At 44.0% G+C, this 21,110-nt stretch overlaps 4 protein-coding genes across 10 annotated transcripts in view; 1 reads left to right on the forward strand and 3 right to left on the reverse strand.

Annotated features, from left to right (window-relative positions):
• Nucleotides 1-649: 649 nt before the first annotated feature.
• LOC100646467 lies at nucleotides 650-12,298 on the forward strand. 5 transcript variants are annotated; one of them, XM_048407140.1, is made up of 10 exons: nucleotides 650-920; nucleotides 1,009-1,547; nucleotides 7,823-7,953; nucleotides 8,084-8,188; nucleotides 8,960-9,706; nucleotides 9,836-9,990; nucleotides 10,067-10,225; nucleotides 10,342-10,611; nucleotides 10,697-10,948; nucleotides 11,070-12,298. In XM_048407140.1, exons 2-10 carry the CDS (start codon nucleotides 1,420-1,422, stop codon nucleotides 11,409-11,411), a joined length of 2,289 nt encoding a protein of 762 aa, XP_048263097.1. In that variant the 5' UTR covers nucleotides 650-920; nucleotides 1,009-1,419; the 3' UTR covers nucleotides 11,412-12,298. The 5 variants fall into 5 exon arrangements, with proteins under 5 accessions (XP_048263097.1, XP_048263098.1, XP_012165181.1 ...); XM_048407141.1 differs by having other exon boundaries at nucleotides 650-895; XM_020863981.2 differs by lacking the exons at nucleotides 650-920; nucleotides 1,009-1,547 and adding an exon at nucleotides 4,554-4,695.
• A 79-nt stretch (nucleotides 12,299-12,377) lies between these two features.
• Nucleotides 12,378-13,037, reverse strand: LOC125384612 (methyltransferase N6AMT1). The gene has a single exon (XM_048407157.1). It carries the CDS (start codon nucleotides 13,035-13,037, stop codon nucleotides 12,399-12,401), a length of 639 nt encoding a protein of 212 aa, XP_048263114.1. The 3' UTR covers nucleotides 12,378-12,398.
• A 33-nt stretch (nucleotides 13,038-13,070) lies between these two features.
• On the reverse strand, nucleotides 13,071-14,618 carry LOC100646586 (SNAPIN protein homolog). The gene is made up of 4 exons (XM_048407158.1): nucleotides 14,358-14,618; nucleotides 14,042-14,276; nucleotides 13,648-13,927; nucleotides 13,071-13,485 (listed from the first exon to the last, which is right to left on the reverse strand). The coding sequence occupies exons 3-4, from the start codon at nucleotides 13,797-13,799 to the stop codon at nucleotides 13,158-13,160; spliced, it is 480 nt and encodes a 159-aa protein (XP_048263115.1). The 5' UTR covers nucleotides 13,800-13,927; nucleotides 14,042-14,276; nucleotides 14,358-14,618; the 3' UTR covers nucleotides 13,071-13,157.
• LOC100647619 (putative uncharacterized protein DDB_G0277255) overlaps nucleotides 14,466-21,110 on the reverse strand; it is a 46,107-nt gene continuing 39,462 nt past the window's right edge. For all 3 annotated transcript variants that reach the window (XM_020863983.2, XM_020863987.2, XM_020863982.2), the window contains one exon: nucleotides 14,466-17,451. In XM_020863983.2, coding sequence (XP_020719642.2) covers nucleotides 17,258-17,451 — 194 coding nt within the window. In that variant the 3' untranslated portion in view covers nucleotides 14,466-17,257. The remainder of the gene's footprint in view (nucleotides 17,452-21,110) is intronic.

Here is a 21,110-nt window from a genome sequence, read left to right on the forward strand (position 1 = left end):
GCAATTGAACATACCGCGAAATATATCGAAAAATCGTTGCAGTTTCTCATACGCGACTCGTACAAAAGGACGATTTTCAATATCCTGACTACTTTTTTTTCCATCAAACAATTATATCGATACAGATTAATTAATCATCGCTGATATTCGGAAACTTGACTTTCTTCCGCTTCCTTCTCTTTGCTTCGTCTTTAAACGTGTCTTTAAACAAAGATACTCACGTTGGAAGGAGTACGACATCGATAGACTTTTTGAAAGCTCGCCCCTATCCATCCCGTTTTCGGTGCTATAATCGTTATCGATAGGTTTGACGCGCTTCGATTATCGCTTCGCCTTACGGTTGTGATGTAACTCATCTAATAAATCATGAAAGATTTGAGACGATAAAATTCTTACGAGCGCCGGTAGAAAGCTGGTAATAAAAATAACGCGATTACAGCGATCTTTTAAACACGAAAAACTCGGCAAATACAGTATCTCTTTTTGTTAAACTTTCGCCATTACACAGCGTATTTTCGTATTTTTCGAAACTGAACGTTGGTACTTTTGACAAGTTTTCTTCATTTTCCATAATTTTGCCCGCGGTTAGCCTCGATCGTATTTAACAAAAATATTTCCTTTCGTTGGTAATATCGACGGATGCGGTATGCGTGTATCGGCTACGACAAAGTTACCGTCTGTTCACGCGGGCCATTGTTTATGGATTTGCCCGACATCGACAAGAGTCGGCGAGATAAATACGCGTAAGTGCGTATACGCGTGCCGCGAACCCAGAAAACGTGACTCTCGCGAATTGCCGGCGAACGTTTGCCAGGCAACCGTAATTCCTTCGATTCGATTTAACCGGAGTACCAGTGGAAACGAGGCGACCAACATTTTTGCCGCTCTATGTGAGGTTAGCGTCGCGAGAAGTGGCCAATGTAATTGTTCGTTGCGTAATAAAAGGGAAACACGTGAGACAGAGCATGACGATAATCGATCATTCGACAACCGATTTTACGATTTTAGAAGGAGAAACTTGAATCGTCGCACGCACTCTAACAAAGACAGCGTAATCGGCGAGCGTTCCAGAGATAAAAGAAAAACTGTTTTGACGAATGTATTGGCTTGGCAACTAAGTGATTGCGGGTTTTGCCAATACTATCCAATGACAAAATCCGCAATCACATAGTTGCCAACCCAATAGAACTGCGGACGATGAAACTTGGAAAGACCGGATGAACAAGCTTCGCACCTCGTTCAACTATTAAAACGAATCCTGAAAATTGGAGGAATTTTCGCATAACGCAATTTCGTTGATGTATTTTTCTGATTCGTCGCTGCTCCTGTTGACGATACAATTACGCTAGGCTACGGCGATGGCACGCTCTTTCTACAAACCGGCTAGGAAAGGGGGTACAATACCTATATAAAGCTTGAATGAAGATGCTCCCAGCTATTCACTCTCACCTTTCTCACAAGCGTGTGCACGACGCAAATCTTCCGCACGAATCACGAGGGAAGATCGGCTTCGTGTTCGTCTCCCGTCAAAAGGATTTCGCTGCGAGGTGAGTGTCTGAACTTTGCTCGCATTTCGTTTCCGTCCATTTCTTTATAATTTCCTATTTTTATCTTTCTTTATTTTTCTTTTCTTTTTTTTCTTTTCTCACGGAAAATTTCAACCCGATCATCCGCGGTTAGCGCCACCACGAGTAAACTCTGGGGAGAAAGCATCGTGGTGACAAACGCACGGAGCATCGTCCGCGATATTCGCAAACTCCTCTCGATAGCAATCGTTCGAATCGATCGATGTTTCCGATAGAACGAAAACCAGCGAATGTAGCGACGTTTACGAGCACGCGTCGCATTTTCACACGGTAGAAAACGCATGGAACTTGGAAGGAGAGATACAAATTCATTGCACCGCGAAGAAGAAAGCCACGTTTCGTGTGCGGAATGACCGATGTTGCCCGTGACTGTAGTCTACACCGAGCGAGACTATTTACGTTTAAACTTGCACGCAACTTTAAACAAAACGCGAATATATCGATTCGTATTTCTTCCTTTTAACGGCTATGTCGTTCGTACAAATTCGACGTCGATGTAATGAAAAACGGTGGGAAAGTTACAAGTCGTAGCACGAGGAACTCGCAGAGGCTGAGATCGAATTCGGTTCGATACTGCGTGACCTCCACGTTCGCCACGCGTGGAGCGGTTGCTTTATTTTACAAAAGGAAATTCGTGACGCGTGCACACGATATAAACATACCTTTGAGAATGTGCAAAATTTAGGTTCCGCCAAGACCGATATTCACCGAACGAAAGAAAGCGGTGCCGATAACGATAAACAAACGCGAGGATCTGGCAGACGAGCGAACGCGAGAACGAAAGTGAGAGTAAGAGCGAGAGCGAAAGCGAAAGCGTGAGCGAGAGACAAAACGAAGACGGTTGATTTTGGTAGCCGCATCCCGAAGAAAGCGCACTGTCTGCATACTTGCGCTATACATCCACGATGTATCCGCGACTCCACGATAATCGTTAGATCAGTGGTACTCAGGCTTTTTCTCTTTCGCCGACCCTTGGCATCTCTCGTTCGAATCTAGGTCGAAGGTAGCAAAACACACATGAAAAATTCCTTCACGCGTTCTTTGATCAATAAAATGATGTAACTTCATTGGCTGTAGAAAGAACTCGAGACGTAGATGCTGCAATCTCCGTTTAACGTTTCTCGTCGCCGAGAGCGAGTCCCAAGTCCTAAGTGTCCGCACCTATAGAGAAAGTCATATATCATCGGGAAGAAGCGGAAAGGGAAAGTTTTCCGAAAACGATACGAAGGAGCATGAGATCTTTCGAAATATTTGGGTAATCGAGTGGTGATTTTGTCGGATCGCAGTCGCATGGATGATCGTCGCCTTCTAACGTGGCCGATGCTTTTGACGAGTCGAATCCTCTCGGCTTTCTCCGTGGCGAAGGTCGCGAGAAGGCCGATTTCTCGGTACTTTTTCCACGTAAAAATCAATGTTCCTCGATATGAGCGATACTCGCGGAGAACAATTAAATTCTTCGCGTATAATCGGAACGTGTTTTCTGTTTTACTAGATTCCATTATATCATCTTTCGTTGGTTTCACGGTACGTCATCTTTTGCCGGTAAGAACCAACGGAAGGTAATTACCCTAATTAGCCGGCAATACCTCGTTTCAACGATTCAACGATTTGACCGTTGTAACACGGCGAACGTGAGACGGTAAAGTTCCCTCTGAAAATCACAGACAATCTTCGAATTGTGAAACACGATTCGAACGTTGTCGCAACTCGGCGAGAAAATTGTTATCGATCGAGAAACCACGGAGCCTATGCTTCCGTAGATCACCAAAACAGTTTCCCTAGTTCCGCTTGACGCCTAACCTATGTTACGTTTTAAACATTTGTCATTTCTAAAGAGACTCACTCGGTAAGACATCTCGAAAATCTTCTTTACGACATTCGATTAACGCTCCAACTTGCCACAGCGTTTCCGAATTCTATCGAATTACACGATGGCCACACCGGAGTTAGAGACGAATACGCCTTCGCGTACCGATTTTAGAAAAAGGTTCGAACCGGCTGTTCGACGCGACCTCGTCGTCGATCCGCCTCCGGCTGACATTGCGAAGTAGAAACCACGAGGAACAATTTGTGCGCGCGCGTGCACACAAAGACCCGCGCGCATCGGGTTTCACGACTCGTAAGGCAATCGATGTCCTCGTAACCCAGACCTATCGGACGTAACTGCCAGTTTTCACTAGCAGATCTCTCGCAACTCGAACCACCTCCAAACGCTCTTCAGCTCTCCGCTCTTGTCCCTTCTCGTTAGCATGATTAACGTCCGATAGCGCTACAATAATTTTTTTTCTATAGCTTGTCTAGATAATCTTCGAAACGTCGTAGCTCGCTTTCACCGCTTGTTTTCGAGGCGCCGATGATTTCCACTTAGGCGTGCAAACTAAGGTGTTCGGGTATTTTGAAAAGAAGGCTGCTCGGCTTAACGCAACAGGAAGTTGGAGGATTCGCTTTCGAGGATAATTCGGCAGTCTCCGTGCAAAGACTCCTGTGCGTCGATCAGCTGTATCTTTAACGCGTAAGAAACGGTCGTTGGGTCGATCTCGGTCGGCGCAGCCTGTGTCTAGCGCGAGACTTGTTACGAAATGCGGATAATGAACGAGCAACGTTCCGTCATCTTATTAAGCTGGCGCATCCAGTCGAAAAGTGGAGGCGCAGAAGCGAAACCACAGCATCTCAAGTGCACGTTACACTTGCTCAATCGCGCTGCCGCAAATGACCACTTTAGCCCCTACCAACTTTGCAAACTCTACAAACCGCTGTTTACAAACCTGACAAATTTCCCTATGATAATCGCGCTGCTGCGTTACCAACGTGAACCGCTGCTCGCAATTACCGCACGCTGCACACCCTGCAGGCTTCTCCGAGTTTCTCGAGCGAGACGAGTTTAGGATTGGACGAATCAGCTTCCGAACGTCAGCTGCGTTGCTCGCGTATCGCTCGTACCGTATATGGCGTCTGAACGATATTGCTAAATTATTTACACACATACGGAGGATGTGTATGTAAACAGTCGACGCATCGTCATCGATTTTAATCGTTCGCGATAATACGATATTAAGTTTGCACGTTAAAAGAGAAAGGCCGATCAAATATCCCATTACCTTGCTAATAGGTATGACATAAAAGAATCATCAGGCGAGTGTGTACGAGTTTCGTGACGGGTGATGGCGGTCGTAATTTCCTGAAATATTTTGCCTGGGAAACGTGATACCCAGATTGTCCGAATCCGGTAACGAGATCCATTAGCCGAATTCTCCATCATCTTGGATGAAAAAAAAAAAGAGAATATCAGAAAAACTTTCTCCGATCGTCTTCTTGGTCCTTTTATTTTCAATGTCAGCGGAACGGGACAAAAACTACCCGAGGATCGAGAAAATGATAGAAATTTCGCTGGACAGCGTTGTCAGATGTATTTATATCGGAGATATAAGAATAACGGGCAATCGCATCTGCATTTTCTGTATCGCTATCGCGCTCGCTATCGATCAGAGATAGTCACGGAATAACGCGCCGCTCTATTCTAATATAATCGCAATCTCATTTGTGCAACACGCTCTTCTTTTAATTTCTATATGAATATTTACAAATTGGGACGTTCCCACACATATCATTGCCATATATTTTCCATTTCTTTCCACTCGGCCGCTCTAGCTTTAGCATGCGATGCTGTACAATTATGCGTTTGATATACAGGGTGTCTCAGTGAATCTGTTACAAAGCGATATCTCTGTAATTATTAATAACACGAAAAAATGATGGAGAGACAAATTGATTGGTTCTGTGGGACGCTTATTACGGTTTTTTTGTTCTTCTCGTATGTTTCGAGATTTCCTTATTTTCGTAATTTCTTTTTCTTTTGATCGAACCTTATACTTTTATTTCGATATCCTTTTAAAGCTTAAAAAACAAATTCACGGACTTTATTAACCTAACGAACCGATCGTTTAACTCGCACTTATTTCGATCGACGTACGTATTTCGAACGTACCAAAATCGTATTAATCTTCGAGTGGATTTATTCAAATGCCGGGGACATTATTCCCACACAACAAACGAATTACAGAGAAATAATTTTTCTTCGAAATATGTCAACTGGAATGAAAAATGATCGGTACGCTTAACGAAGCCAATGAATTTGCCTTTTTAAGATCTAAAGGGATATCGAACAAAAATCATAAGGTTTCATTAAAAAAAAAAAAAAAACGATGAAGAAGCGAATCAGACCAGGAATTAAATAATTTATCCACCTGTCGTTTCCTCTATTATTTTCCAATATATTGGTTATATTAATAATAATCTTCAAGACATCGTTTCGTAAGAAAATGACTGAAAAACCTCGTACAATACGGCCGGTTCAAAGTCGATCAACCACGTGTTTTAACGATCGATTCGTAAACACGGTTGGCTCATCGTTTAGCGCGATTACTAATTTCGCGTTATGCGACTAATCGTCGGTACAGTCTGTTGTCTCGACGCATCGTTTAGCGAACTTTGAGCGCAATTCCTAACACGTCGTTGAGTCCCCTCCATGTTGTTCTCACGCGGATTGTATTTTAATGAATAGGACGCGGACAAGGCACTGTTTGTACGCGCTACGTCTCCACGCGTACGTACACACATGCGGCAGTCGAGTGGATTCCTCGACGATCGATGAAAATTGAAATAGAAAATCTGATTTCATCGACGAAAATGGAAGGAAGAAACGGCGCGCGTATCGCATTAACGCGACGCCGTACGACGACCACGCGGACTGTGCAAAAGCATCAGCGGCGTGTTCTATCCTGGAGGCTAGCGCGACTTTCACCTTTCACCTCGGTGAAGCACGACGACTCGCCGCGCGCCGGTTCACTTCTCGAACCTTTGCCCGAACGAGAAACGGGAAACGACGAAGAAGGAACGGCGAGCAACGAACGGTGGACAACGTGCGGGTGTTTCTGAGGGAAGAACAGCGCGTCGTGATCGGAACACGTCCGCTATCAGCGTGACGAGCGCACGATCGATCGGCCGAGTATGCACGGTACCGTCACGATTCGGTTTCACCGTCGTGCCGCGACGAATCGAATCCGCATCCGAGAGATATCGATGGAAAGCATCCGGGGATGCAGCCAGGTATTCCTCTCGTAACTCGTGAAAAGCGACAGTGTTTCGAATTTTCCTAGCGAGCACGGACTTGTATTAGTACGATCGAGTCGATTCGAGTCACGAGGAGAAAACGAAACGTCCCGTTAATCTTAATGGTTTCGTTTCTTTCGAGATTTCCGGCATACGGAAGCTGTGAACGTCCTCTCTTCGTCACCTTGGCGATCGTAACACGTGCGCGTAATACGGTTCCTGATTTTCTCACGAAAACGATTCCTATCCGAACCGATTGTGCTTACTTTCTCTGCGTCGTTGAATACCGTCCAAAATAAGAAAAAAGAGAAAACAGACCTTTTTCAAACGCCGAAATAGGCGAAGTTACGTAGAATCGTTTGACTGAGCAAAACACTGCGTCAGAGTATTGAGATATACCCGGAGGCGGATGGAATAAAGAAGCTTCTTCTCTTCGTATAAAAGCTTCTCCTTTGCGTGCAAACGACAGCGAATTAGCCATGGGTCGAGTCGTATTCATGTTTCGACCGAATTTCTCAAATTACAGCACGGATAGGAGATTAGGAGATTGCCGGTTCCTCGTAATCTGATCTGACGAAACGTCGCAAGACCGGCACACGTACGTGGGAAGAGCAAAACAATGGTGGAAACGGCCTTTCTCGGGACCAGAAAACTGTTTAACGATTGTGCCTTGCGAGATGCTCTCGTTAAGCTTTCTGTCGAAACGATGATTTATGTGGAAACGAGCCGAGATACCGTCGATACGACCAAACAGCATCAGACAAAATTATCGTTCACGTGATGTCGTATCTGCGGAAGTCCTAGGCTTCGCGCGATATTCCGCGATAAAATGTTACGTATTGTAAATTAGGGCGGCGCTCGTTAGCCTTTCGCGTCACAAAGGCAAGCGAACTGGATAACAACCGGTTGCACCCTCCATTGTCTTTACTCGTATGGCAGGAAACGAGTTCGCGGCCTTGAAACGTACACGCGAAAGACATAAGATTTCGTATCTTCGTTAACTTCTTTAACTGACTTCGTTCGATGTTTCTTCGATCGACGAATCGCTATCGACTATACTTGTTCCTACTGAAATATTTCCACGAACGATTTATATAAGAATCGAGTCGTCAAAGAGATGATTACAGGTTACAGATAAAGAGGATGAAGAAGATCGCAGCGTTGCTGACCGTTGCTGGTCTCGTGGCCGTAGCCGTGTGCCAGGAATACATGCCAGGGGGACATGCGTTGTTCGTGAGAACGTCATCATCCGCAGTCGGTAAGAAAGATACAGATCGAATCGTCGAGTCTGCCTCGATTACGATTGAGATCGGGAGGGAAGAAAGCGATAACGTAGGATAACAAGTTTGCGAATGTTTTGATCAAAGTAATCGTTTAAAATCCATCAGCACACTCGAGAATCCAGCGAGCTGCCCCGGTATCGGCCGCAGACGTGATGGCGCAAAATATCCTAGAGTGGATTCAAGGGATCTACCAACAGGGCGCACGTAAACGTACGTTCTCCACAAGGAGCAGCTTACCCTCTTGAGAGGCAAACGCTAGAACACAAAAAATGCAATTTCCAAAGCAATGCGTCCTCCAGTAGTCTTTATCCTTTCACCGATCCTCTTTCGACCTCTTCAGTCTTCTGATACGCCAATCATGCTTTTTACCTCCGCGAGGAATCAACTCTACGATTTTGTTAATCGTCGACGATAATTAGGTCACTTTGTTACGGAAACCTGCGACATACGTATGCATGTGTAAAAGTAGAGAGACGCTGAAGACGTTAAAGCTGCGTTTAAGGGCGAACGAAAACGGTGCTGATATTTGGACGAGTCAGTGACCCGGAAGCTCTGAAGAGATTTGCGAAACTTTCGACGATCGTAGTAAGATCGTTCGGAAGAATAACCGTCATTTTGAAAATGCAATTAACCACATTTTAACGTGGATCCGCACTAATGCACGCTTATTAGCCGTTTCACAGCATATTACCGATAGAATCACACGGCAAAACTCACATCTAATAGAGGCATTTCAATCGAATTTTCAATATAACGAGCAGCGTTGCGCTCGTAAGCACGTGTAACGACGCATCTAGAATTAGAAAATAGACGGGTGTTACGAGAGGCTAAACGCAGATATCGAGGAACTTTCATACAGCAACTCGTACCATTTGAACTTAAAGGTTGTCGTTGGGCGTCGAATCGCGAGGCTTTTCAAATGCTATGCGCGATGCACTGATGTGTCAAGAATTGTCACAGCCGAGATCGTTCGTTTTGCAGCTCGTCAGCAGTCGGATCCTCCAGGATATCTACCGCCGTATAGCACACAAAGACCACCGGAGAAACCTCGACCTTTCCAAGCGCCCTCGACCAGCCAGCAACCAGCTTATACGACTCCTACTCAGAACCAGGCGACGAATTATCCTTACCAGAGACCGTCACCGAACGTCGGTCCATCATCCGGTCAGTCGACCGTACAACCATCGCAGTTCTCCACCCAAAGATCGACGTATCTTCCACCGAACAACCAATCACCCTACGTACCATCCTCTTACAATCCTCGTCCTACCACGACACCGTCCTATTCGAACACTGGCTCTTCCGCTTTCCCGCCGTATAGCTCCACTCCTCAACAACCCTCCGCTGGAATCTCGACCAGTTACGGTTACTCGACACCAGGCCTTACCACCAGTGCACCCGGTAGATTCTCCACGCCTTCCGGTTTCTCCACTACTTATGGCTATTCGACTCAAAGGCCAAGTCCTACCTACGTGCCATCCGCGCAAGGATCAGCTTTTAACGATGGATATACCATAACCAACGGTTATCCGACCGCTGGCGCCGGGGCCAATTCCTACGATCAAAGTGCCGCGGCTGGATATCCTTCCTCGCCGAGTAGCTACCCTTCCTCTACTCCTGGTGGAGCGTTCCCTCCTCAAAATACCGGCAGTGCAACCGGCGGAACCAATGTCGTGAAACCCCCTGGAACCTCCTCGACCGGAGTTGCAACCGGCCCTGGCGGAGAAGGTGAGCTTCTCTTCTTCGGGTTAGCTTTGGCTGTTGCTTTCTCCTCTCGATGAAACTACAGAGGCGAGAGCGAAACGCCGAGAGTCACGGAATAACGTGAGCGTAATCGAATTTCATTCGCTGTCGTAGAATCGATCGCTTCTGGAACAGCCGAGGGAAACGCGGAAGACGATGACTTGAAACACCCGCCGCATATTCACGCTCTCGATGTCGAGTGCAGCAAGACTATGATGACTATCAACATCGAGTTCAATCGCGTTTTTGACGGAGTCATTTATTCGAAGGTGAGCAACAACGTATGGCTAAATGTAAACTGTAAACAACGGGACGCCTGATATTCATCGTTATGTACGTTTGCAGGGATTCTTTACGAATCCAGATTGCAGGTACGTGGCACAGAATTCCGGACAAACTCGATATTCGTTCACGTTGAGTCTAAATTCCTGCGGCACCCAATTCATCAACGATTTCGCGGGACAAGCTGGCCAAGCATACTTGGAGAACGTACTCGTCTTACAGGTAGATCCGTTTCGTGCGACTACAAAACGACGCGAAGCTTCCTTATCATCGTTTCGATGACGTTCCTGTCACTTACGTTTCCTTCGATGTTTCTTTCTTCGTTTCGTTCCGTTCAGAACGAACCAGGTATACAAGAAGTTTGGGACACGGTACGCAGAGTTCGTTGCCTCTGGGAAGGAAACATCAATAAAGCCCTGACGGTTAACTTCTCCGTGGACATGTTGAATCAAGAAATAGTAACGTTCAGCGGTGACACAGCGAGCGCTAAGTTGGATATACAAGTGGGAAGGGGACCGTTCGCGCCTACTGCCGATGGCCTCGTTAAGATCGGAGAGACCATGACTTTGGTCGTTTCCGTAGAAGGAGATCCCGCCTTCGATCTCCAGGTATCGACCAGCTTTTGTAATGCGAACGAAAACGCTTTCTGTTTTTATCGTTCTTAATCGTACTGATGGATCTGTATGCTTTAAGGTTCGTGACTGTATTGCTCGCGACGAATCTTCCACCAACACGTTACAACTGACGGACGAAATGGGATGTATATTGAAACCTAAATTATTCGGTGCATTCCAAAAGACGAACGATACCGGAAATACGGGGGCATCGATTATCGCGTACGCGTACTTTCAAGCTTTTAAATTCCCCGATGTGATGGACCTGCTCATCGAATGCAACGTGGAATTGTGCAAGACCGATTGCGAACCATGTTCAAATACCAATCAGGTAATCCCATTAAAATGTAATCGTAATAATCAAACGTAATAATCGGTTATGTATATTCTCGTAACTTACCTATTTCAGTTATCAGTTTAAATCAAAACGTTATACTGCTTGGTCTTTTCAGCAAATCGAACCGGGTAGACGGCGACGATCGATAATGTCGACATCGACAAATGCGACATCGAACAGTTCGGCCGTGCCACTCTCGGATCCGATACGCGTCGCTCGTGGCTTCAAAGTAATCATGGTGGAAGACTTGAGCAAAGCTAGCAACCAAGTTTTGGAACAGCTCGAAGAAACTGTCGTTGAGGAAGTTGCAAGAAGCTTGAACGTTTGCATGACACACAGTGGCTTTTATACCGCGATCTCGTTTTTCTTGACTACCATTCTCGTCACTACTACCAGTGCAGTTACGCTTTACGTCAAGTTACAACGAGTATACGGATCGAAAGTCATCTATTCGTAGAAATTTCACTCGGTGTCGACAAATGATCACGGCTGATCGACTGACGTTACGATCACGACTATCCGTTAGCGTTCGTATCTTTCGTTACAAGCTATCGGCTTCCTAACGTGCCTGTCTTTCGTATTAGGTTTCATCTTCATCGCTCGTAATCTAGAATGACAAGCTGCACACAAGAGAGAATCGATGACGCGAAAAACACTTTATGATCGCAGTATAGCATTCTTGCGACATTTCTCGGGGGGTAACAACCACGTATTTTCGCTTTATTTATGTCGGTTATATCACGTAGTTTCGTTTTAATACTGGTAATATCAATTTCACGTCATATTTCTCTTGTGCCGAAGTTTTTAGATGTCCAACTGCCGTACTTCAACAAAACTAAAATTAAGTTTTTTATTTGAAACACGAAGCGACGGCAAATTTTCAACATAGTACTTGTAAATTGTCAAATGTGCCTGTTATTTACAACGGTGTTTTGACGATAAACGCCGTTCGACAATGGTACGCAAATACATAAGTATATATATAACAATAACGAGAAAATCGTCGTACGCTTATAGTATTTTTTGTTTGTTTTTAATGTTTCGCTGAACTGTCGTTTTCCTTCGCATTGTTAGAGATACGACCGATCGTTAACAAGTACAACAAACATTACGATTAAGAATAACTTTACAATGTGGCAAGTATAATATATGTATACAAATTATATGTAGTAACAAATAATTCTTTCACTTTATGTTTACATCTTTATCGTCTGTTTACATTTTAGTTCTTAACCAACGAGTTATATTCATACTTTATAAATTTGTACAAAATTTCATCAATCATGCGTTTTATGTGTCATATAATTATCGACCGTATGAAATAAAAAATGGAACAACGAAAAATGAAACGCTCTTTAACCACATCTTTCGTTAAAGAAATTTCCTTAATCAATCAGGTACAAACATATACACAAACAAGATATACATATATACACATATACTGCTATTTTATTTTCGTAAAACTTAATATATACAGATGCTCTCCCCTGATTTTTCTTTCTGCTACTATCTTGCCTACCATGTTCAAATCCATAAATGTATGTAAAATGTTTTCGGGATCGTTCTCTTTAATAACTAACAGATAAAATATTCCAGTGTTCGATAGAATATCAGGAATTTTAGGAAACACTCGTTCCATAACTTTTCTACCATTTGTACCACCTGCCCAAGCTTTGAACAAAATCTGCTCGTTAGAAATTTCATCGTCGCTGGTCACCACATACGGTGGATTAAATATCACGATATCAAAAACGCTATCGCTACGTATGCAGTTTAATAAATCCATCTGTACGACATCTATCTCTACCAAATTTTCGGCAGCAGTTTTCTTTGAAATTTTACACGCATCGATATTGATATCGATCGCAAGATGGTAAGACTGGCAGTGTTTCTTCAGTGCCATTGCCAGAGCAGTAATTACAATACCAGATCCACTACCTATCTCTAAACACATCACAGGTTTTGTAGCTTTTAGGGCCTCTAAATCAGCTTCTAAGGCATCTATCAAGAGGAAGGAATCCTCTGAAGGTTCATAAACTGATTCTAAATCTTTATCCGATAATCTAACTATCGGTGTATTCATGATACATGGAAAATATATAGAAGAATTTTTGTACAATTTGTTCCTTTCTTAGATATTTCTAAATTAAAGACAAAGCTAAAGAGGGACGTATCACAATTATTTTACACGTACTATTGTGCTTCATTCATATTCTTTAGAAACGTTAGCCCCTTTTTCTGTTTCCACTTGTTCTTCTGTACTTAAAATATTAGAGGCATTACCATATGGAGAGCTACGATCCAGTAAAGCTTTCCTTTTTACTGTATTTTTCTCCACTGCTTGGTGAATTTTATTCAATCGCTCTTGCGTACTTTGTAAAATGTTACTAACAATTGTGATTTTATGTTTAGCGTTAATCAACTTTTTAACATAAGAATCTGTTTCCAGTGGACACTGCAATACTTCGTTGATCCTCTGCAATTCTTCCGTCAACGATTCAATTCGTTGTTTTAATTCTATTTGACATATTCTGTGGAAATCAATGAATTTCAAAATAAGTAAGAAGTCAAAAGGTCGTACACGCCGATGCAGTACTCAAGTATTTCGAAAAACTTTGAAACGTTATATCAATAACATGTCGAATGTTTACATCTATACCGCAATACATATTTAAGAAAAATACGTTACATACCTTGTGGCACGAATTCTTTCGTCTAATTGATCCACTGTAGGTTTCAAAAGACTCATAAGACCTTCTGTTAGAGCATCTCTCGTTGGATTCTCACAAAAATCGTCTATCTTGTCATCGATGGACGTATTATCACTCGCTGTATCCACATCCATGTTTTACTTCTTTCTATAATACGATACTTTCTAATCTTTCTACCGTTTTTCAGATGGCGCCACCTGCCACATTAGGTCTCTCATCGATTAGATTCTACGAGTTTTTCGTCCAGCAACTAACTAGAAATCTAGGGGAAATTTGCAATGCGCTTTCAAATGTTCCCAAATGAGAAATATACGTCTCTTGCTAGGGCTTTCATATTTTATTTATACAGGTATGGTCATATTGAGTGGTATCGTACCTTATTACCTTTATCACGTTCCGAGCATCGAGTTTCGTATCAAATATAGGTTAGAATCGAATCGAATAACACATCAAAAATTTCAACCAAAAGGTTTGTTTATCGATGATACAATTTACACAGTTGTATTACGCAGATTGATGTAAATTTCACATAATATATCTTTGTGGAAGATTCGTTTTGATTTGCGCATTATTTAAACGTTGTTTGTGGAAAAAAAAAACAAACAGTTATTCTATGCATGCAAATGAAAAAATGAATTTATGTATATGCTGCAAGAAATAGATGCTTATCAAGTGTAGTGGTATATACATACCTCCGCCGCAAAATAATTTTTTACATCATTGTCTATTACATACTTTATGAAAAAGCTGCGATGAAATTCTTAATCGTAACAGACTTTGAATATGATAATGAATATAAATGCGGATAATTAAACGCGTTTATTTGCGATAATATAATACGTATATATCGTGATATATTTAAATTACACAACACACAAATTACAGCGATTTACAAACATTATGAACAAAATTCTAGGAAATCGTGTAGGAAAATGCGTGAAATTTCGTCACAACAGCCTTGAATTTTCTATTTCGGTAAATGAGGTATATCTGTGTTAAGATTAATGTTGGCCTAGCAAACGGATTGATCGAAGATCAGACATGGAAGAAGAGTGCCGAAAAAATGAGGTAATACGGGTTAAAAGGTCGCGAAGCAGATTTAACCCTTTATCTCGAAGAGTGTTAGCATAATTAATAGCATAGATTCGTGAATATTCATATACGTTTGTGAATTTGTTGTTTCTCAAATAGTACTTTCGAATATAAGAGGAAGGCAAAATTGCCTATCGGAAGTAATTGGAAACCGAAACGTGACATTTTTAAGTTAAACGCAAACATTTATAGTTGTTTCCGTAGCAGAAAACGGTAAAATCATAGAATAATTGTTATAATACGTACGTTTTTGCAACTAGTTGTGCGTTAGCCTTTCACATTTCGCTTAGGATAGCCGAATAAGAAGAAAGAAAGGAAGGATGGAAAAAAGAAAAGAATAAAGAGATCAAAAAAACACGACGAGGAACAAAAGGGAAGATATTACATTGCTTCGCGAAAATCTCTTTTTTTCGTTTTTAACTCACGATTAAGGAAAATCGTAGTTTTGTTATCTATCGTATCTATGTATGTATATATTACGCGTACCATTTTTCGCGAATGTAAATAAGATAAAATCGCAGAATCGACGCGAAAGTTACCGGTTCAAATATTTAAATCGCATATTATACAGATAATATTACACTAACTACATACGTATTGGATATGCATCGCTTTTTTACACGTATACACACATAAAAGTGCATAGACCTTTCAGCCGCAAAGAATGCGGCGTGACAGTTTTCGACGATTATACGTATATTTATATTTATATGCATACACATGTGTATACGTACATACTTATACACGTATACAATATACATATACATACATATAATATACACATATACGTAGACGAAACGTACCTAAACGAATTTGTACATAAGGCATCACTATAATAAGTCGACTCTTCTCGCGTAAGTCGTATCGAGAGCATGGTTATGGATCTAGCGATCGTTCGACAAAACCTAGATTGACTCTCCTCGTTGCGGAACGGTGGGGATTCGATGCAAACGAATGCGAGCGACGGAAAATCGCGATAAAAAGATCACCAGTGAACAAACCACTTCTCAACTTAACTCGTTATAGACATATCCTCATTATGTACACAAACAAATAAATTAACGCTTTCTTCGGAGCGGAGAATTTTCTATGCGCATTCTTATCGACGTTCGCGTCCTCTTGCAATCGGCTCCCTCGCTACTGTGGTTAGCTTAGTACAAAATAGATGCCATTATACTGCTGGCAGCAGCCGTTCTCGCAAAAAATTTAGCCTTTCTCACGTCTGATTGCTCCGTGTTCGAACGTTTGCTCGATTTACTTGTTCGCCTCGCACGAACGAAATAGACGGAATTTTAATATTTATCACCGACGAACATTCTAACGATACAGTTGCTCAAAATTACTCACATTCTCGAAAAATTACATTTCTGCTGCAATGTCGTCTCGTCGGTTGAACGACGCGCGTTCAGTTGACCTTTGCATGAACATCGGATTTCAAGAAGAAGATATTTTATACGTCAACGAGTCCTGTAAATTGTAAATTATACGGCCGAAAGTAGAACGATCTACATAAATATATCGTAGTAAATCGGAACGTGCACGTTAGCGACAGGTGGAATTGTCGAAAACTTTCAACCATAGAACGCAGGCCGAATTAAAATTAGACGATTTTATTCACGAGTCGTCCACACCAATGAACATTATCAATTAAAGATTTACCTTGCATTTCAAGAGAATTTGAGACAAAAATGTTCGCTCTAACGTCGATAGGTATACGAATCTGCAAATTACGTACCTGACATTTCGTTTGTTTTTATTACGTCTATGGCGTAGTTCGGGCAACGAACGAAACTTCGCAATGCGACGAAACTTTCGAAATCTAAAGTCTCAGCGCTAAATGCAATTTATATTTATCGTTAACATTTATTTAAAAACGACTATCTTGAAACAGCAGAAAACACGTAGTAGAGCGGTAGTGGTCCAGCCACTACGATCGTAACTGCGTGTATGCCTTTCATCGTATCGGGCGAACAAACACGGTAACGTATTCGTAATAACGAGCGGTAAATAAGCTATTATCTCGACGATTATCGTGTATCGAGACAAGCGATTAAGATTCGTAAAAAGCAGCGATCGAAACTATCGAAACCCTTCTCGTCGTCTCACGCATCGTTCAAGTCAGCGAAAGATTGAATCAAAGATTCTTCGTTAGCCAGGACACTCGTTTGTTTGTTTATGATTACTTTCCAATCACTGTCCACGAGAATGTAACAGAAAATAACGATGACGATTCGGAATATCGCGAAATCAGTTCGAACGAAAATATAATTAGAAATAAGAGAAACGCGCATAGAGACTCTCCAAGGATTTTCGGCCCAATACTCGAATTCGAGCTGGATTAAAAGAAAGAGTTAAGTTTGCAAATTTCTTCCTGGTAATCTGGGAGAGGCTCGAAGAGATCGGCATAGTTAGGAACGCGTACACTCGAAGAGTCGTTCGACGAAGACGAAGACGAAGACGGAGACGGAGACGGAGATGGAATCTCGGAAGAGCGGTATGGTCACTTGGCGTGCTGCTTCGGAAGATGCCGTTTCATGTGGAGTGCTAGGTGATCGCTCCTGGCGAAGGAACGCTCGCACACGGCACACTTGAAGGGCTTCGCACCGGTGTGCTTTCGATAGTGACGAGTTAATTCGTCGCTTCTGGCGAATCGCCATTCGCACTCTGGCCACTGACACTGGTACGGTTTTTCACCTGGAACAAAAACGGATACAATGCGTATCGATGCTTCGTAACTTTTGCTAGAGGCGTAGTCTAAGGGATTTTTTGCGTTTGCGTTTGTAACGCGGCACAAAACGACCTTCTATACCGTTGGGCGAATGACCGATTAAAATTCGCTAGATTAACGCGATCAGATTCGAACACTGGACCCTTTAATATGCGAATATCGCGTATGTAATTGGTTAGGTTAGCGTAACTTTCCGGGTTAACGGGGCGAAGCGGGATTTCGTTCGAAGGAAAGCGCGGTTTTCGCGCTGGAGAAAAGTTAACTGGACTCGAAGCGTATGCATCTTGGGACCGTTGCCTCGGTTGCAACCAAGCGAAGCTAGGTGAGGTGAGATAGAACGAACTGTAGCTAGGCGAGGCCAGATGAAGAGAGGTGAAGACAGTTGGGACAGGGCGGGGCGCGGCGTGGCGGTGAGGTGAGGTGAGGAGAGGCGCGGCGCGATGAGGCGAGGCGAGGTGAGGCGCGGTGAGATGAGGTGAGGCGAGGCGCGGTGTGGCGAGGTGAGGCGAGGTGAGGCGAGGCGAGGCGAGGCGAGGTGGGACGAGACGAGGCGAAGAGCAAAAGCAGGAGCAGGAGCAGAAGCAGGATCGGCGCGGCGCAGCGAGAACGCGAACGGATTGCGCTAGAATACAGGTGAGCGTATTGCGGCATGCGGGTACAGTTAAAGGTCAACGCGGCATCTCTCGTAGCCTAAGGTACTTCGTACATCTATCGCCGTCGCAAAGAGCACCGCTTTGTTCTTTAATAGGTCCCTTTCCTTGGCCCAACTACCGACGAATCGTGCACCACCGCTGCTGTCTCGACCCCTTACCTCGCGCTTCCTCTCTCCGAATCTCTGGAATTCTCTTCGCCGTGCGCTTGCAACCCATCGCGTCGTCTCCCTTTCGCCCCCTTTTCTTCTTTCCTTTCAATCGATACCATTCAACGCGCCACGCTTCCTCCTTCGTGTCCTCTTTCACGTACGCCCTACCCTTACTTGTCTTTTCTACATACGATTCTACATTTAATCATCGATCGATTACTTTTTGCCCGATAGTCGTCGAAACGGAAAGAAAGCAAACGAATCCGTCGGGTAAATTGTAAACGTGTAAATGCCGATTGGACGACCGATAATCATTCTATTTATTCGCATTCCAATTACCCGTACTAATTAACTTGGCGGAACGTGTCCTTTCGCGGCTGACGCGGGAAACGCTATTTAGACGAGTTTCTCCGAGCCGCGTCTGTTGTCAACAAACAGGTATGTGCTCGGAACTCGCAGACAAGGATCCCACGATCGCTCTTGGTCGCTCGAGTATTTTACAGCTTTCGCGCATTCCGGTGATAGTTCTCGCGAGCTATGCCGAACGTTCACGAATTCGGAATTCGACGTTGATAAGTGGACCAAAGAAAAAACCAAACAGGATTGGACGAAAGACGATAAAAGGCATTTTGGTAAGGCCGTATTGAAAGTGGTCGGAGACACGTGGAATCTCGCCACGGAATCGAGAAAATCGTTTGGGGCGGCAATAGAAGTAAGCATCGGAAAATAACGAGCGAGAAGACTCGATAGCTGAGAAATACGCCCACGCATGCCGGTGACTCGTTCTGCCGTATGGAACACAGCTCGGTCTCGCTATGGAGACGACCCCAACCGGTCTTAGCCACACGCACGACTCCCATACAATAATCGGTATTACCACCACGAACGGCATCCATTCACGGTATTGCTCGTTCATGAGAATTCCGCGGCGATTTCTTCGAGACATCGTGTCCGCCGTCGGCTGTGCCGAAGAGAAAAGGCCCGAACCAGCTTTCCGGTAATAGCTTTTTTCTCTCGTCGTCTAATCGTGTCTGTCGCGTGCCGTGTCTTCGTATCGTAGCATCTTCGGAAATACGAGTCTCGTTGCGAGATTCGTGGCAATCGATTTATCGTTTGGCCCTGCGTTCGCGCGTTTATCCTTCGAATGGAGAATTAATCGTACCGTTGAAAATGTGCTGGCGATCGAGAGGAACGAAATAGAGCGATCGAAGGACGATGACAACGACGATGACAAGGACGATACACGTTGCACGCGTGTCGTCATCTAATCGACAAGTTACTCGTATTAAGTCATTCGATCAATTACTCTCGGATCGTGGTTGGGACTGAGTCCAGTTTTTCACGCTTTCAGCGAATAACACGAGTTTAACGCCAATTCCGTTTTTGCCCGACGACCGTGTTTTTCCCAACGATGTTCAACGAGACGTGTTCCCGCCTCACGGCATGAGCTCCATCTCGAGAGCAGATACTCGTCGCGTTACTTTATGCGTCTTTTTGCAGCATCGTTGTCGCGACTTTCTACGAAACAAAATGGAAATAGGAAACGAAACAGCGACCGTCTCGAGACTCGATCGGTTCATCGTATCCGTGTGCCTGCCCGGTCGGTACGAATTTTTACGATGTTGATAACGTTCCAGATGGAAGGTATCGTTGAATCGCGTGTGCCCGTTGGCACGACGACGCCTACGAACCTCGAGGCGTCCCCGTTAATTTCGGATCACTTTCACCGCGGTACGGTGTCTGGCATTCGCAGCGTCTCACGATCCCCAACGGTCTCGTTCTCGAAACTCGTACGGTATAACCCGTATATATCCGCGCAGCGGTTCTGCTTCTCTTTCTCTTTATCGTTTCCTCGTAAGTTCGATTTTCGTCGATCGCTCGTTCACGATCGAGAAACACCGTTAGAAGCGGCGATCGCGAACATTTCGCTGCAAGAGGCCGATCGTCGGGTTTTAGAAGCGGCGAAACGACAGCGGACAAACACGCAGGCTAGAAGGTTGCCAAAGTTGAAAGCATGGATGAGGCAGGAATGTTGCTCGCCTCGTGTTCGCGCACCCTACACCGTGAGACTTAGCCTCGCATACGTGCCAATCGGTTGTCTCTACATACGCGTGAGTGCTTCTACCGTCCACGTATTGGTACTTGGTCGGTAAGTATGTATACAGGCGCGTAAAGTCGCGTCGCGTTGCCTTGCGTTGGCTTGCGTGTTCCTTCCACGATTCGACGTGCAACCAACACTCTGACCTCCAGCGAACGTATCCACGCGTATAAGTGCAGCGCGCGTCCATATCATTTCGAATATCGTCACACTCTTCTCCAATTTCCTAGCTAAGAAGATGACCGCTTTTGTCGGCAAACTAGGAAATTAACCTTTATCTAACAGATATAACCGATGAGAACGTTATACGAGTAGAATGATCGGCTGGGAATATCGCGGGGAACGGTACGCGCACGTTTCATCCCACGTACTTACTTACGTGTGGCTCGTCTTACGAGAGTTTCTCGAACCTTCCAGAGTTTATGCATGCCTCGTCCAATGAGACTAGAATTTTCGTTGCGACAGTTGGTATTTTCAAAGAGGGCGATCGAATCGTTTCAGAACGACTTTGAGAACACCTTTGAGAACGTCTCGTTCGCTCGTTCTATAGCGATACAAAACACTGTAATTTTGATAACACATATTGCAAACGAACGAGAACGAACAATTGTTCAAGGTTGTCTCGCGCGAAACCCTGAAATCGGTGAACGAGCACGAAATTTTCCTATTAACAAGCACGCAACGTGTACAGCTTACACGCGGTATAACGCATTCGAATACATTAG

Source organism: Bombus terrestris, chromosome 7 (assembly GCF_910591885.1).
Source record: "Bombus terrestris chromosome 7, iyBomTerr1.2, whole genome shotgun sequence".
NCBI classification, from domain to species: Eukaryota; Metazoa; Arthropoda; class Insecta; order Hymenoptera; family Apidae; genus Bombus; species Bombus terrestris.